Below are 12464 nucleotides of genomic sequence, written 5' to 3'. Positions count from 1 at the left end.
AGTAACTACTTATGTATTACTTATGAAAGCAAAATAATGTAAAATAATCGTATATGATTCATAATTGTTACATTTGTTCGTGTATGAGGAATGTTATGAATGTGAAGGAAGCGAAAGAGGTATGTCAGGATCGTAGCAAGTGGAAATCCATGGTCTCTGCCTACCCCTCCGGGAAATAGGCGTGATTATATGTATGTATGTATATTTGCCGTGATTTATTTTTCAAAAGTGTTTTTCAATAAAAATAAGACACGTCAAGATTGTTTACCTTTTTTCTAACGCTAAAAAAAATAACTACCTACTGAAGTTAACTGCGATGTGGATGCACCTTTCTATGGTAAAATCTAGAGATTCAATAAGAACATAATTCTGGTGGTGATGTTAAGGTTTCCACGCCTAGAGACCACCACAATTAGGCACACCTAGGCCACCGACGGCCAACCATAAAGGCCCCAGTACACAATGGGCCATTGCCGGCCACTCCAAGGGACGCAGCCATGCGGTAGAATGAGATAGCAATATCACTTGCTCCCTCTAACGCATAAATGCGTCCCTTGGAATGGCCGGCGATGGCCCATTGTGTACTGGGGCCTTAATACATACATCGAAAACGCGACCAATGATTTGAGCGATGGACGCGAACTATACAAAAATACCAAATAAAATGTGTCACAAATAACACGCAATAGAAAACTGGAAAATTTACAATGATTTTTTAAAAAGATCTCTAAAATAGACCTCGATTTCCACGTTATTAAAAACAATAAAATACAAACAAGCGATTCTGATCTGTACAATTCAATAATATTATTATACTACCACATAACATGATTTATGATATAGAACAATAGAACTTACACAAAACACTTAGTCAATGAAGTAAGAATAAGGGAGTTTTATTTCTTCAGGAAAAAGAGAAATACATAATTCCATCTATATATTCAAGTAAGTATGGAGCCTTGAAGAAATCTTACATGTTCACTCTATTCTTACCCCGCTGACCAGACAATCAAAATATTAATATCACAGACATCAGGTACATTACAACACTAAGCCGCTTTCGTGCAATCCCTAACAGACAAATTTCCTTCAAAACCCCCCCGCGGTCTCGTCCTCCCATTTTAAATTTACGTTTATCATTTATAAACCACATATCAGCCATTATTTATCGGCATAATGCCATTTTTCACACGACGGTTATATGAGTTGTAAATGATCGTTAATATAAAAGTAGTAAACTAGAATGTAGGAACCTTCCCTCACTGAGAAATATCAGTATCACTATAAATTAACGCTTTGGAAATTTAGCTGAATAATATTTTCGAACTTTTTGTCGGTCTCTGGAAACTCTTATATGAGTCGAATTATTATGATAGCAAAAGCAGTTCTGCAATATCAACATGACGTCCCCATACAGGTTGGCCAAAAAATAAGTGCTTTCCCATTGCCAGAGAGGTTTTGGGATTATACTGAGCAACTTTTACTACGAACGGGACCAACCCCCAAATCGCGAAAAAGAATTTGCCTTTTTCATTTATTTTGGCTGGTCCATTTTTCGCGATTTCGGGGTTGGTCCCATAGTAAAAGTAGCTCAGTATAATCCCAAAACCTACCGGGGAAAGGGAATGCACTTATTTTTTGGCCACCGTGTATATTTACCTCAATTAAGCTCAAGACAATTTTCGAAGACACCATGTCATCTAAAATCTAAATGGTTCGGGAAGGTTGATGTCCTTGCTATATGAAGTACAAAGTGGCGAGTGAAGTTATACTGCCATCCCTCTTAATAGCGATTGATCTGAAGAAGTATGAAAGAGATATGAATATAACTTCAGCTGCCAATTGGTATTGCGGTTTAAGAATGGTGTGCCTGGTCTGCCCCCGCCGCTGGCACAGCTTTAGCCAGGTATGAGAAAGAGCGGGCGTTAGGCAGGCCGGCTATCACACAAGCACTTAAAGCAGAGCGGTTGAGGTTCATCGGAGCCGCGTCGTACCACTCGTGGGTGTCGCCGTCGTAGCATTCCACGTGCGGGATGGTGGTTGAACCTGGTGAGAATTCGTTGTGAACAACTACGTGATTTAGTTAAACTACGACAAGAACGAGAATGTCCGAGTTAAGTTGTATCCAGACGAGACAATTTTTCGCCAATCTGATGAAATTCTCCGATCGAACATGGCCGCGTGCGGACGCAAATACCAATTTGATTCCCCGATCACATCAGCTCAAAAGTTACGTTTTTTTTTTTCTGTTTATTTCTCACTGCACCCACATGGACGCTTTTCTGTTTCGCCCTATGGTTGACTGGTAGAGAATGCCTATACCGGCATTAAGTCCGCCTGTTGTACTTTTTGTATGTGCAATAAAGTTTAAAATAAATAAATAAATAAATCAGCAGGTGCGGACACAAAAATGCCAATTTTTATAGTAGAATGCAAATTGGTGATTTAATTTGTGTACGTTGTGGACGCTAGATGAGATTGACCAATTATTTTCCTGAACAAATCGACTGATTTCGTCAGTCCCGTCTGGATACCCCTTTAGTAACATAATTCGCAGCTTTTAATAAGGTAGAACCGGGTTAAACGCGTAAAAAATATATAAAAGAGAAGGTAGTAGGTAGCGATTTATTACAGTGCCATCACTGTAATTAAATTGCGCCGATATCTATATAAAACACCCAAACCCCGCACCCTCATTTCCATAACTAAGGTACGGTGTCTTAATAATCACAGTACAATTTGTACCCAAGCCTACAATTTTATAGAAACATCACACTAACCGTTAAATCCACCGATGACGAAGATCATATCGTCTAGTAGAACCGTAGCGAAGTTGCTCCTGGCACTGAACATCTCTGTCACCTCCTGCCAGTCAGACAGCCAGTCGCTGCCGGGGTGTGGGTTCAGGCGTTCCACTTGAAAATATATTTATTTCTCAATAAAAGTGCTCGGGGCCTATCGCACCGCAATCCTTGAGGACCGAGAAGCCACAATGCCGTAGGATAGATTGATGGTGGAACGTTTTCTGTAGTGACACTATTTAGTGACTAACTTCGCTTCTGTATGCTAGAAAACCTGTCAAGAACTGATTATATCTGATACTCGAGTTCTATCGACAGAGTTTTCCCTCAAGAAACTAAGGTTGGTTGCAGTTCACGGTTGATTGATTAACTAGACTAGGCAGACTGACAGAGGACTAGACATGGAACTCTTATATGTACATTATGGAAGAGGTAGTTCTGGCTTTGTGACTGACTAACTTCGCTGATTTTCCAATCTAGAGTTGTCTCTAAGAGCTTACTCTTGTCGAGTTTTCTCAAACCCCTGATGTAAGGAGCCGATTAAAAGAGACACACTCTAATGAGTGCTTCCTATCAACTTGCTTTGAATCCAAATACCCTCACTGGTTGTGGTACCATTCCATTGCATTGCAATAAACAAATAACACAAAACTTACCTGTATTTAGTCTGCTATAGCCATTAAATCCTCCCAGGGCATACAAACAGTCCCGGTACGCGATAAGACTGACGCCGGAGCGGGGACTCAGCATGGGCCGTATAAGGGTCCACTGTCGGGTGTCCGAGTCAAACATCTCGGCCGAGCTGAGGACTTCTTGTCCGTTGAAACCGCCTACTATGTAGATCTGTCGGATAGACGCTATGACATGAGAAATTATGATCCAGTCGGATGACGCAAGGCGCAACTGTATGCGAATAAAATGGGAAGTATTAAGGTGTCGATTGAATAATGATGCTCATATAAACATGTTTCCAGAATTTTGCGAGATATGTTAAATTTATCTTAAGCACAAAATGACGGCGAAGACCAAAATCCCCATATCTTAGGTCTTCTCTTCGAATACTTTCAATCTTCGAAAATAATAACTTATGAGAATAAACTTCTACGAATTGCAAAAACCAAGTATGATGACATCTACCGGCACCATCACTGTCTACCCTACCTACCTTGATGTCTGACATAAGCTGGCGACTTATTAAACAAGTAAACGGATGACGACGAGTAAAGGATGTAGGACCAGTAAATTTATTTAAGGAATATCATGCGTTCTGGCTGGTGATAACTGTTATTAGTGTCAGTCAAATCAAGGCTTGGTTGTAATAGCATCCTGCCAAATAAGTACGTCTTGAACTTAACCAGAAATGTTGACAATGAAAAACTTGATTTAATTTACCTTACCGCCCAGAGAGGCGGCGCTGGCGTCCGACCGCTGCTTGTTCATAGGGGTGGTCATCTCCCACTGGTTCTTGTCGGGGTAGTAGCGTTCCACGGACGCCATGCGAGTGCGCCCGTTGTAGCCTCCGAGGGCGTAAATAAGGCCATCTGAGAGATGTTGAATAACTTAGAAGTACCTAACGGTTCGGTTTCTTTGTAATTTTTATAAATTCTATTTTATTAGAGGCTACTCAAAGCCGAGGGGCTATTACAACTATTATTTTCAGGGCACTTACTGCTGAGAGGGACGGAGAAAGGTATACCAATATTGTTTCCCTATCCCTTTTAACAGCAAGATAGCATAAAGTGTCTGACGTAAAGGTAGATATTGAGGCGAGCTCATGTTCCACACGGTTGAACTTCAGTAATAACTTATTAAATAAATTCCTTCGTCAGAAAACGGAGATTATATGAGAGATGGAGCCCGTTTCAAGTGGATATGGTAAGTATTCATTAGGTCAAATAATTATTTTCAAGCATAGTCCTTTTCTTTTTGCCATCTGACCATCACAATGATGTGTCGAACACGTATTGAAGTGGTTGAAGTCGCGATCATGTACCTACTCATATGGCGATCATGTTGTTCAGCGTACAGAACCCGCGGTATACGCAATGTTATGGTGTCTATTAGAGGTATAGGAGAGTCTAACCATGCGCCACCACGCTGACGTAACACCTCGCCTGATACATGCAGGCCCGCTCATGCCACGTATTGGCCACGGGGTCGTAACACCGGACCGTGTTGAAATGGTCACTGCCATCGAAACCCCCGATCATGTAGATCAGGTTGTTGAGTGTGCAGAGCCCGTGGTACGCGCGCGGTGTGAGGTCCATGTGGATTGAGAGGAACCAGCGGTCAGCCCTAGGAAAATGTGGAAACCGGTCAGTAAGGGTGTCATTTGGTGATAATCAAGTAAAATTACAATTATCTTATTATTATTCTTTTTATCTACAATGTAGATTAGCCAAAAAAAACAAAAGAGTTTTCTGCGTAGGCAGATCACTTCGATGTAGAAGTTATTAGCGTAGAATCAATAATTAATTCATATCGTACGTAGAAAACCTTCTGTTAGTACGAGTTTATAAGAATTTGATACGACTATGAGATACGACAATGATATTTATTGAAGTGATTGTGCAGAATTAGCGCTTCAAATGTCATTTGACTGGTAACTTACGTATAGTTACATCAAAATTTTATACATGAAAACTTGAAAATAACGATTAGAAAGTAATGGATGAATTTATGATGCTTTTTAGAGTAATTGGGAAAGAAAAAACCTTTAAGTATGTGACAATGTTGCCATACCTCGTATCGTAAGTCTCCACAAAACTCGTAGGACTTCCGGCGCTCCAACCTCCCACGGCAAATAGGACCTCATACGGGATGCGAGGTCTCGCCAACGGGTCGTTTAGGTCTGCTTCGGTCCCCGGTCGGGAGTCCAACACGGTGAGAAACACCACGGCGGGGTACAGCGACTCTTGACATTTCTGTGGATATTTGAATATAACAGCAAAAATTGAAAGTACCAACATAATAAAAGTAATACAGATAATAGAATTTATGAGTTCTCTCGCATATTTAGTTGGTCTCGTCAGTAGAAAAAGGCGCGAAATTCAAATTTTCCATGAGACGATATCCCTTCGCGCCTATATTTTTCAAATTTGCCCTCTTTTTCTACTGACAAGATCTGCCTAACCAACTATACTCACATCATCGTCAATAACTGGCTGCCACTGCAATATTTTCGATTTAAAGTAATTATAGCTTATATGACCAAATCTAATACAAGAGAGTAGCGACGGAATGTGTTTTCGTCTATTCTCCAAATCGTGCTCCACCCAAGTCTTCACCGCTTGGAACACGATCTCCTCGTTTCGAACATTCAACTCGTCGTCCCTCAATATGTCCTCCAACTCTTCGAACGAAAGCGACTTAAATTCATTACACTCCTTAAGTACTCTATTAAAGTTCTGCCTTATATACAACTTCCCTTTCTTTTCTAATTCACCGCAGAAGTAATACTTAGCGAATTTGAATATCCCTAGGCAGTTGTGAGGTCTCAACTCGTGCAACAGGAACTGGCAGCATAGCTGAATAACTCCGACGACGTCAAATTGGTCCGCATATGGGAGTAAGTGCTCCACATTTTCTACGGTTACTGCACAATTCCCTGTGTAGGCGTAGTCTAGTATGAGAGACATGTAAACGCTAGGGACGTCTACGAAAATTTCCGTTTCTTCTTGCTCTCCCTTCTTAAGAGAATTTATAAATAACGCTTTGAAGTAGGGACTAACGGCTGACAGAATGGCTCGATGCACGCGTATTGATTTCATGTCCCGGCACATGATGGTGCCGTCGCATAGCTGCCCATTCTGGCGCAGCTCATTCCAAATTGCAGGGAACTCTACTACTGAATAATTTTCTGGCAAACACACGCATTTCCGCTTCCGTAGAACTACCTTCTTCTTGCTTAGTCGTGGCTTTGGGGCTGCAGGAGTACGAACAGAATTTTTAGTTTTGAATAATTTTCGATGTTTCGAATGAAATTCCATCCCTTTTGAAAATACGGCGGTCGAAACTTGTTTATCTGTCGCGGTGACAGACATCACGGCAGGTTCTTTTCATTTGTTTTTCCCGGGGCTAATATTTCAAATTTTGAGTATTTTCTGTCAGTATGCAGCCAGTCTATAAATGAAGTGTGTTAAGAAGAATTTTTGAATAGATTTAAAGTATGTCATCATAAAATAGATTTTTTATACTCAAACATTGTAATTTAACAAATTTATAATATTTATTTTTGTAAATAAACATTCGGTACTTATAGTATGTACTTAAAGCATGCGGTGCAGTAGTCTGTTACGACTTGAATGATTGGCGTCTATATTAGTCTATGAAAAATAAGATTGCTCTGGCAACTCTAAAACTGTAACTGTCAAAGTTTGTTATTGTCTATAGTCTCTTTTTCATCCGGTTGTCAAGATGGTGAGTTTCGTTCAGTGAAAAATGAAAATATAATCAATAAAAATCGTGATGAGACGAAAGTGTTGTGAAAGTTTAAAGCCATTTGGAGTTATCGGAGTGCATTCAGAATGTGTTTCTTTATTTATTTCAGGGTATCGACATCAACCATAAACATGACAGGAAGGTGCGACGCACCGAAGTTAAATCTCAGGATGTGTACCTGAGGCTGTTGGTCAAAGTAAGTAAATTAAACCTATCAAACTCTTCTAAACTACCATTCCAAACAGCAAACATTAACTTTTGTCAGATCTCAGTCATAACCTAAAACTTGTTTTCTTTCAGCTGTACCGCTACTTGGCGAGACGTACGGATGCCAAGTTCAACCAGATTATCCTACGGCGTCTATTCATGAGCCGTATCAACAGGCCGCCGATCTCCCTGTCCCGCCTGGCGCGTCACATGAAGAAGCCCACTCGTGAAGGGCTCATCGCCGTCGTGGTTGGCTCCATCACCAACGACGTGAGGTTGTACAAAGTGCCCAAGCTCACGGTGGCCGCTCTTCACGTCACGGAGAAGGCTCGTGCCCGCATCTTGTCTGCTGGAGGTTAGTTTGAATAACAAAAGTTATGAGACACAGGCATTAAATATATTAAGAACGGGTCACTCACGCAAGCTCCTGATGACACTTCTCGGTACCGAGTGAAACATGTCGAGCGTTTTTCGACTTAAATACGTGAGTGACCCGTTCTTATATATGAAACAGGAGGTTAGTTGTTTATGTTGACATGAGATTTTGAGGTTAGGTCAGTTGTGGTTGTGATACATAGTGAATGCTTACTAAATGGTGGTTTGAAGTGAAACTGACGGCAAATAGGACAGTGAGTGGACTTAATCTGAATATAACATCATTTAGATATGTGTGCCATGATAGACTCATTGTTATTAGTATTACTGCCTGGGTGTTAAAAGAACATGACCGAGATGTATAATTTTGGGATATAATCCAATCCTTAAGGTGGTTCGCCTAGGTTACTCAAAACTTAACTCTCGCTAGATGGCACCACTTTTGCAAAATTTCAGATTTTATTTTTTTGTGAAATGGTCTTGGTATTTGTATACTTAAAAGTATGTTTCGCGCACTCTTTAAGTAAATATTGAACTATTAAAATAAACATTGAATACTTCATTGTGCAAAAACCACCTTTTTAATTCGACGGAGTGTTGTTGTCACGCTTTTTCCTACTATTACTCACACATGCAAACAGTGTTTCCGTGATGCTTGTAGTAGACAATTTCACACAACGTAAGTATGTTGCAATAGCGTAACGGTATGTTCGTGGAAATACGTGCAAGAGGATTGGGGTTCAAGACTGGTGCGAGTAGGTAATTTCTTTTCGTTTCTCCTTTGTGTTATCTTACCTTTAAAGGAGCAATTATTATATATATAATTATTTATTTATATATTTGGATGGTATCAGAAACGGCTCTAACGATTTCGATGAAATTTGCTATAAGGGGTTTGATCTCTTAGCTAGGTCTATGAGAAAACGCGCATTTTTGAGTTTTTATGTTTTCTAAGCTTTGGTCGGTCTCCCAGATATTCAGTCTCCGCTTGGCAACTAATCCCAGAATTGGCATGCGCACTAGTTTTTACGAAAGCGACTGCCCTGACCTTCCAACCCAGAGAGTAAACTTATTTGGATTAGTCCGGTTTCCTCACATTGTTTTCTTTCACCGAAAAATAGGTATCGGTGTATAAATAGGTAGGTATCAAATGCTATTTCGTACAAAAGTTCGAAAAATCATTGGTACGAGCCGGGGTTAGAACCCGCGACCTCCGAATTGCTTTCCGCTAGGCCAGCAGCGCTTCCCCCACATACTCAGTGTTATCAGGTTTTTAAAAAATCAAAAACGATTACTTATGAAAGCAGAAGAATATAAATGATCGTATTAGATTTATAATTGTTACATATTTGCCGTAACTTATTTTTAAAATGTGTTTTTCAATTAAAAGACACGTCAAGATTGTTTACCTTATTTCTAATGCTAAAAAATACAAACTATAGTAATAATTGTGTTTTTCATTCATAGACAAAATCCATTATTTTTAACCACAGGAAATTTTATACACTTCTTTTTAGGGTTCCGTACCCAAAGGGTAAAACGGGACCCTATTACTAAGACTTCGCTGTCCGTCCGTCCGTCCGTCCGTCTGTCACCAGGCTGTATCTCACGAACCGTAATAGCTAGACAGTTGAAATTTTCACAGATGATGTATTTCTGTTGCCGCTATAACAACAAATACTAAAAACAGAATAAAATAAACATTTGAATGGGCTCCCATACAACAAACGTGATTTTTGACCAAAGTTAAGCAACGTCGGGAGTGGTCAGTACTTGGATGGGTGACCGTTTTTTTTTGCTTTTTTTTGTTTTTTTTTGCATTATGGCACGGAACCCTTCGTGCGCGAGTCCGACTCGCACTTGCCCGGTTTTTATTGCAGTGAGGATGTCCTGATTGTAAAAATCAGAGAGATTAGGTAGAGTATAATTTCTAATTATCTTTGTAAAAATAAAAGAATACGTGTAGCCCATACTTAATAATCGATTTATGATAATAAGAAAAATTAAATAAAAATAAAAAAACAATACGAAATTTAGGTGTAACAAAAATACAAAAAGTTATGTTCCAGCATACAATGACTGGGGATCGAACCGGGAATCTTCCGTTTGCAAGCAAAAAAGCGACTGTTTGCATAACACGCCATGATAGTTCTTAGCTAAGCTGACGAACTTCTCGCTTAGGTCAATTAACTACCTGTCAAATATCAGTGTCAACAAAATTGCACTAAACATGACGGCACTCCAAATTCGAGCCGTGGTCAGCCCGGCAACGTCGGAAATGGTATGGCAACGTCGCAAATGTATCCGTACACGACATTTGTGACACACACATACGTAAAATTGATGAAAAGTTAACTATGATTTTTGCATGATTTCTGTATGAAACATTGTTTTCCTGTTAATTTCGCGCAAACGAATATTCGAAAGAAGATAAATGCGGAAATATTTGTGTACTAATAGTGTGTAGTTACTTAATGAACTTTGATTGAATTTTGTATGAAAAGCGAACCACCTTAACATATCTTACAATTTTATTATCCTTATGTGATCAGTATTTGCTCATTGTTAATATAATTAGTAGTCAAAATATCACTTTCACATAGAATTTATATGATACAGTTACAGCATAGACATATTTATCTAGCTTTGATTATTTTTTGTAGTGTGGCAAAGCCTCCACTTTTGTGTTGTGGTATTTCAGTCAATAATACAAGTTTAATTCTGGTTAGTCAATTTTCTGGTCACTACCAACAGTAACAGCCTAGATTGTCTATCACATTGTGGCATTGTATATTTTTGTAGCGCTAGCCAGTCTATGAACCTTAATGTGTGTATTTAAGAACCATGGTTTTGTATTATTATTATAAGAAATAAAAATTCGAATAGATGACTGCAAACTAGACCAGAAGGTCCTATCAGTTGTGCTAAAAAGATTACATATCTGTTGCTTAACTTCAAACTCGGGTAAATCCATTTGACCCTCTCAGCAAATATATAACCCATCACCTTTTCTTAATACCAAAACCTCAAAATCTGACCGATGGATTTACCAGAGTTTGAAGTTAAGCGACTCATACATTATTTTTTGATTTTATTGTTTAAATTGGTGGTGGGTCATTTTTACTAATCATCAATGGGAAAGCTGCCTAAAATGTTGAATGGTGAACTTGCAACAAGAAATACAGAATACCTTTTAAAATTTACTCGTGAAAAATACAGGTTACATTAAACTTTGTAAAGTGGTGCTGTTTTATGTAGTTTTTTGAGTTGTTACCCAAAAGAATTCTCACCGTGGGCCACTGGTGTAAGATTCTTATTCTGATATACTTTATGGACATACCATGTGAATTTGGTTTGTTCTGTCTCGCCCGGGGCGATTTCCTCGTTAGGCCTTCGTATGTGGAACACCTAGTAATTGTAGTAATTTGACAGCACCAATAATTGTCGTTCCAGGAGAAATCCTGACGTTCGACCAGCTGGCGCTGCGCGCGCCCACAGGCCGCAAGACCGTGCTGATCCAGGGGCGGCGCAACGCGCGCGAGGCCGTGCGCCACTTCGGGCCGGCGCCGGGCGCGCCGCGCTCGCACACGAAGCCCTACGTGCGCTCCGCCGGCCACGAGCGCTCCCGGCCCAGCCGCCGCTCCAATGTTTAATTAATATAAGGAGAACAGCTTATTTGGAGTTTTATTTGATGGTGCGACTACCCGAAGCTTGGTCCATACGAATACCGTAATTACCACCATAGGCCTGCATGTTGTAAGACGGTCAGCACTGCAGCCTTTGGATGGGGTGATCATTCAGGGCGGCAAAATATACTAATAGTTTTTTATCTAACCTTTTGTTCTTTAAAAAGCAGTTTCCTTAGGTCATCCATTAATTACATCACACAAAATTTCGATTTTGTACAGTCGAGGTCAAAGATATCTTTACATTTTTCGCCTTATCACAAAGAAGTAAGGTGCAAAAGTGTAAACATATTTTAGACGTCAACTGTACACCAGGAGTTGGTCAAGCTTCTTACAGATGGCGCCAGTGTGCAGTATAGGTTGTCTGCCAATCCTACATACAAAATCCTATTTGATACAGTCAAATACTTGTTTTTTTTTTGGAAATTGTGACCCATCCGGCTCCAGGCCAGCCCTTCAAGCCAAATCCCATAAAACTAAACTAGACCTAGGTACATGGAAAACCAAAACCTACGCCATCTATAAAAACTTTGACAGTTGCCAACCACATTGCTATTTTTTATAGATGCTCTAATCTAAATCAAAGTTTCCATTCAAGAGTCCTATCCTTTATGTTGTTACAGCGTATGTAGCATCCTAGATGCATTCACAAAGGAGCGTATGTAGCATCCTAGATGCATTCACAAAGGGTACACCTGTGATAATACTTGCTAAGTTTTACTTACCAATCGTGCTGTTTTGCTTACCAAAGCGTGGTACGAGTGCTATGACAAATTGTGGTAAAAAATAAGAAACGAAAACACAATTTAACTACATTCAATTTTATAATTTTCATATAAGAGCAATAACAAATATATAGGCATATTGTTTTCTAACTAGTTCATCAAATTATCACAGATATTAAGGCCCCCCCCACATCTAGCGTCTTTCGAGCGTCGGCGTCTGGTCAGCGCTA

The 12464-nt window shown here is 39.8% G+C and overlaps 2 protein-coding genes across 2 annotated transcripts; one reads left to right on the top strand and one right to left on the bottom strand.

Moving 5' to 3' along the window:
* Positions 1-1632: 1632 nt before the first annotated feature.
* Positions 1633-6886, bottom strand: LOC134668509 (kelch-like protein 10). Its single transcript, XM_063525954.1, has 7 exons — positions 5948-6886; positions 5544-5725; positions 4885-5096; positions 4194-4342; positions 3458-3644; positions 2781-2915; positions 1633-2046 (listed from the first exon to the last, which is right to left on the bottom strand). Exons 1-7 carry the CDS (start codon positions 6842-6844, stop codon positions 1856-1858), a joined length of 1953 nt encoding a protein of 650 aa, XP_063382024.1. The 5' UTR covers positions 6845-6886; the 3' UTR covers positions 1633-1855.
* A 265-nt stretch (positions 6887-7151) lies between these two features.
* Positions 7152-11498, top strand: LOC134668806 (large ribosomal subunit protein eL18). The gene is made up of 4 exons (XM_063526261.1): positions 7152-7220; positions 7351-7437; positions 7542-7803; positions 11277-11498. Exons 1-4 carry the CDS (start codon positions 7218-7220, stop codon positions 11474-11476), a joined length of 552 nt encoding a protein of 183 aa, XP_063382331.1. The 5' UTR covers positions 7152-7217; the 3' UTR covers positions 11477-11498.
* Positions 11499-12464: the final 966 nt, after the last annotated feature.

The sequence above is a fragment of the Cydia fagiglandana genome, chromosome 11 (assembly GCF_963556715.1).
Source record: "Cydia fagiglandana chromosome 11, ilCydFagi1.1, whole genome shotgun sequence".
Taxonomy (NCBI): Eukaryota; Metazoa; Arthropoda; class Insecta; order Lepidoptera; family Tortricidae; genus Cydia; species Cydia fagiglandana.
The sequence above is the reverse complement of the archived record's forward strand: the minus strand, read 5'-3'. Positions and strand labels throughout refer to the sequence as shown.

Bases quoted from the DNA above. Each gene is read 5' to 3' on its own strand.
- LOC134668806 (XM_063526261.1), top strand. The intron at 7,438-7,541 runs GTAAGTAAATTA...GTTTTCTTTCAG, and splicing joins ACCTGAGGCTGTTGGTCAAA to CTGTACCGCTACTTGGCGAG. The intron at 7,804-11,276 runs GTTAGTTTGAAT...TTGTCGTTCCAG, and splicing joins CCGCATCTTGTCTGCTGGAG to GAGAAATCCTGACGTTCGAC.
- LOC134668509 (XM_063525954.1), bottom strand. From the start codon at position 6,844: ATGTCTGTCACCGCGACAGATAAACAAGTTTCGACCGCCGTATTTTCA. The intron at 4,343-4,884 runs GTTAGACTCTCC...AACATCTCTCAG, and splicing joins CGTCAGCGTGGTGGCGCATG to ATGGCCTTATTTACGCCCTC. The intron at 3,645-4,193 runs GTAAATTAAATC...TCTATCCGACAG, and splicing joins CCGCCTCTCTGGGCGGTAAG to ATCTACATAGTAGGCGGTTT.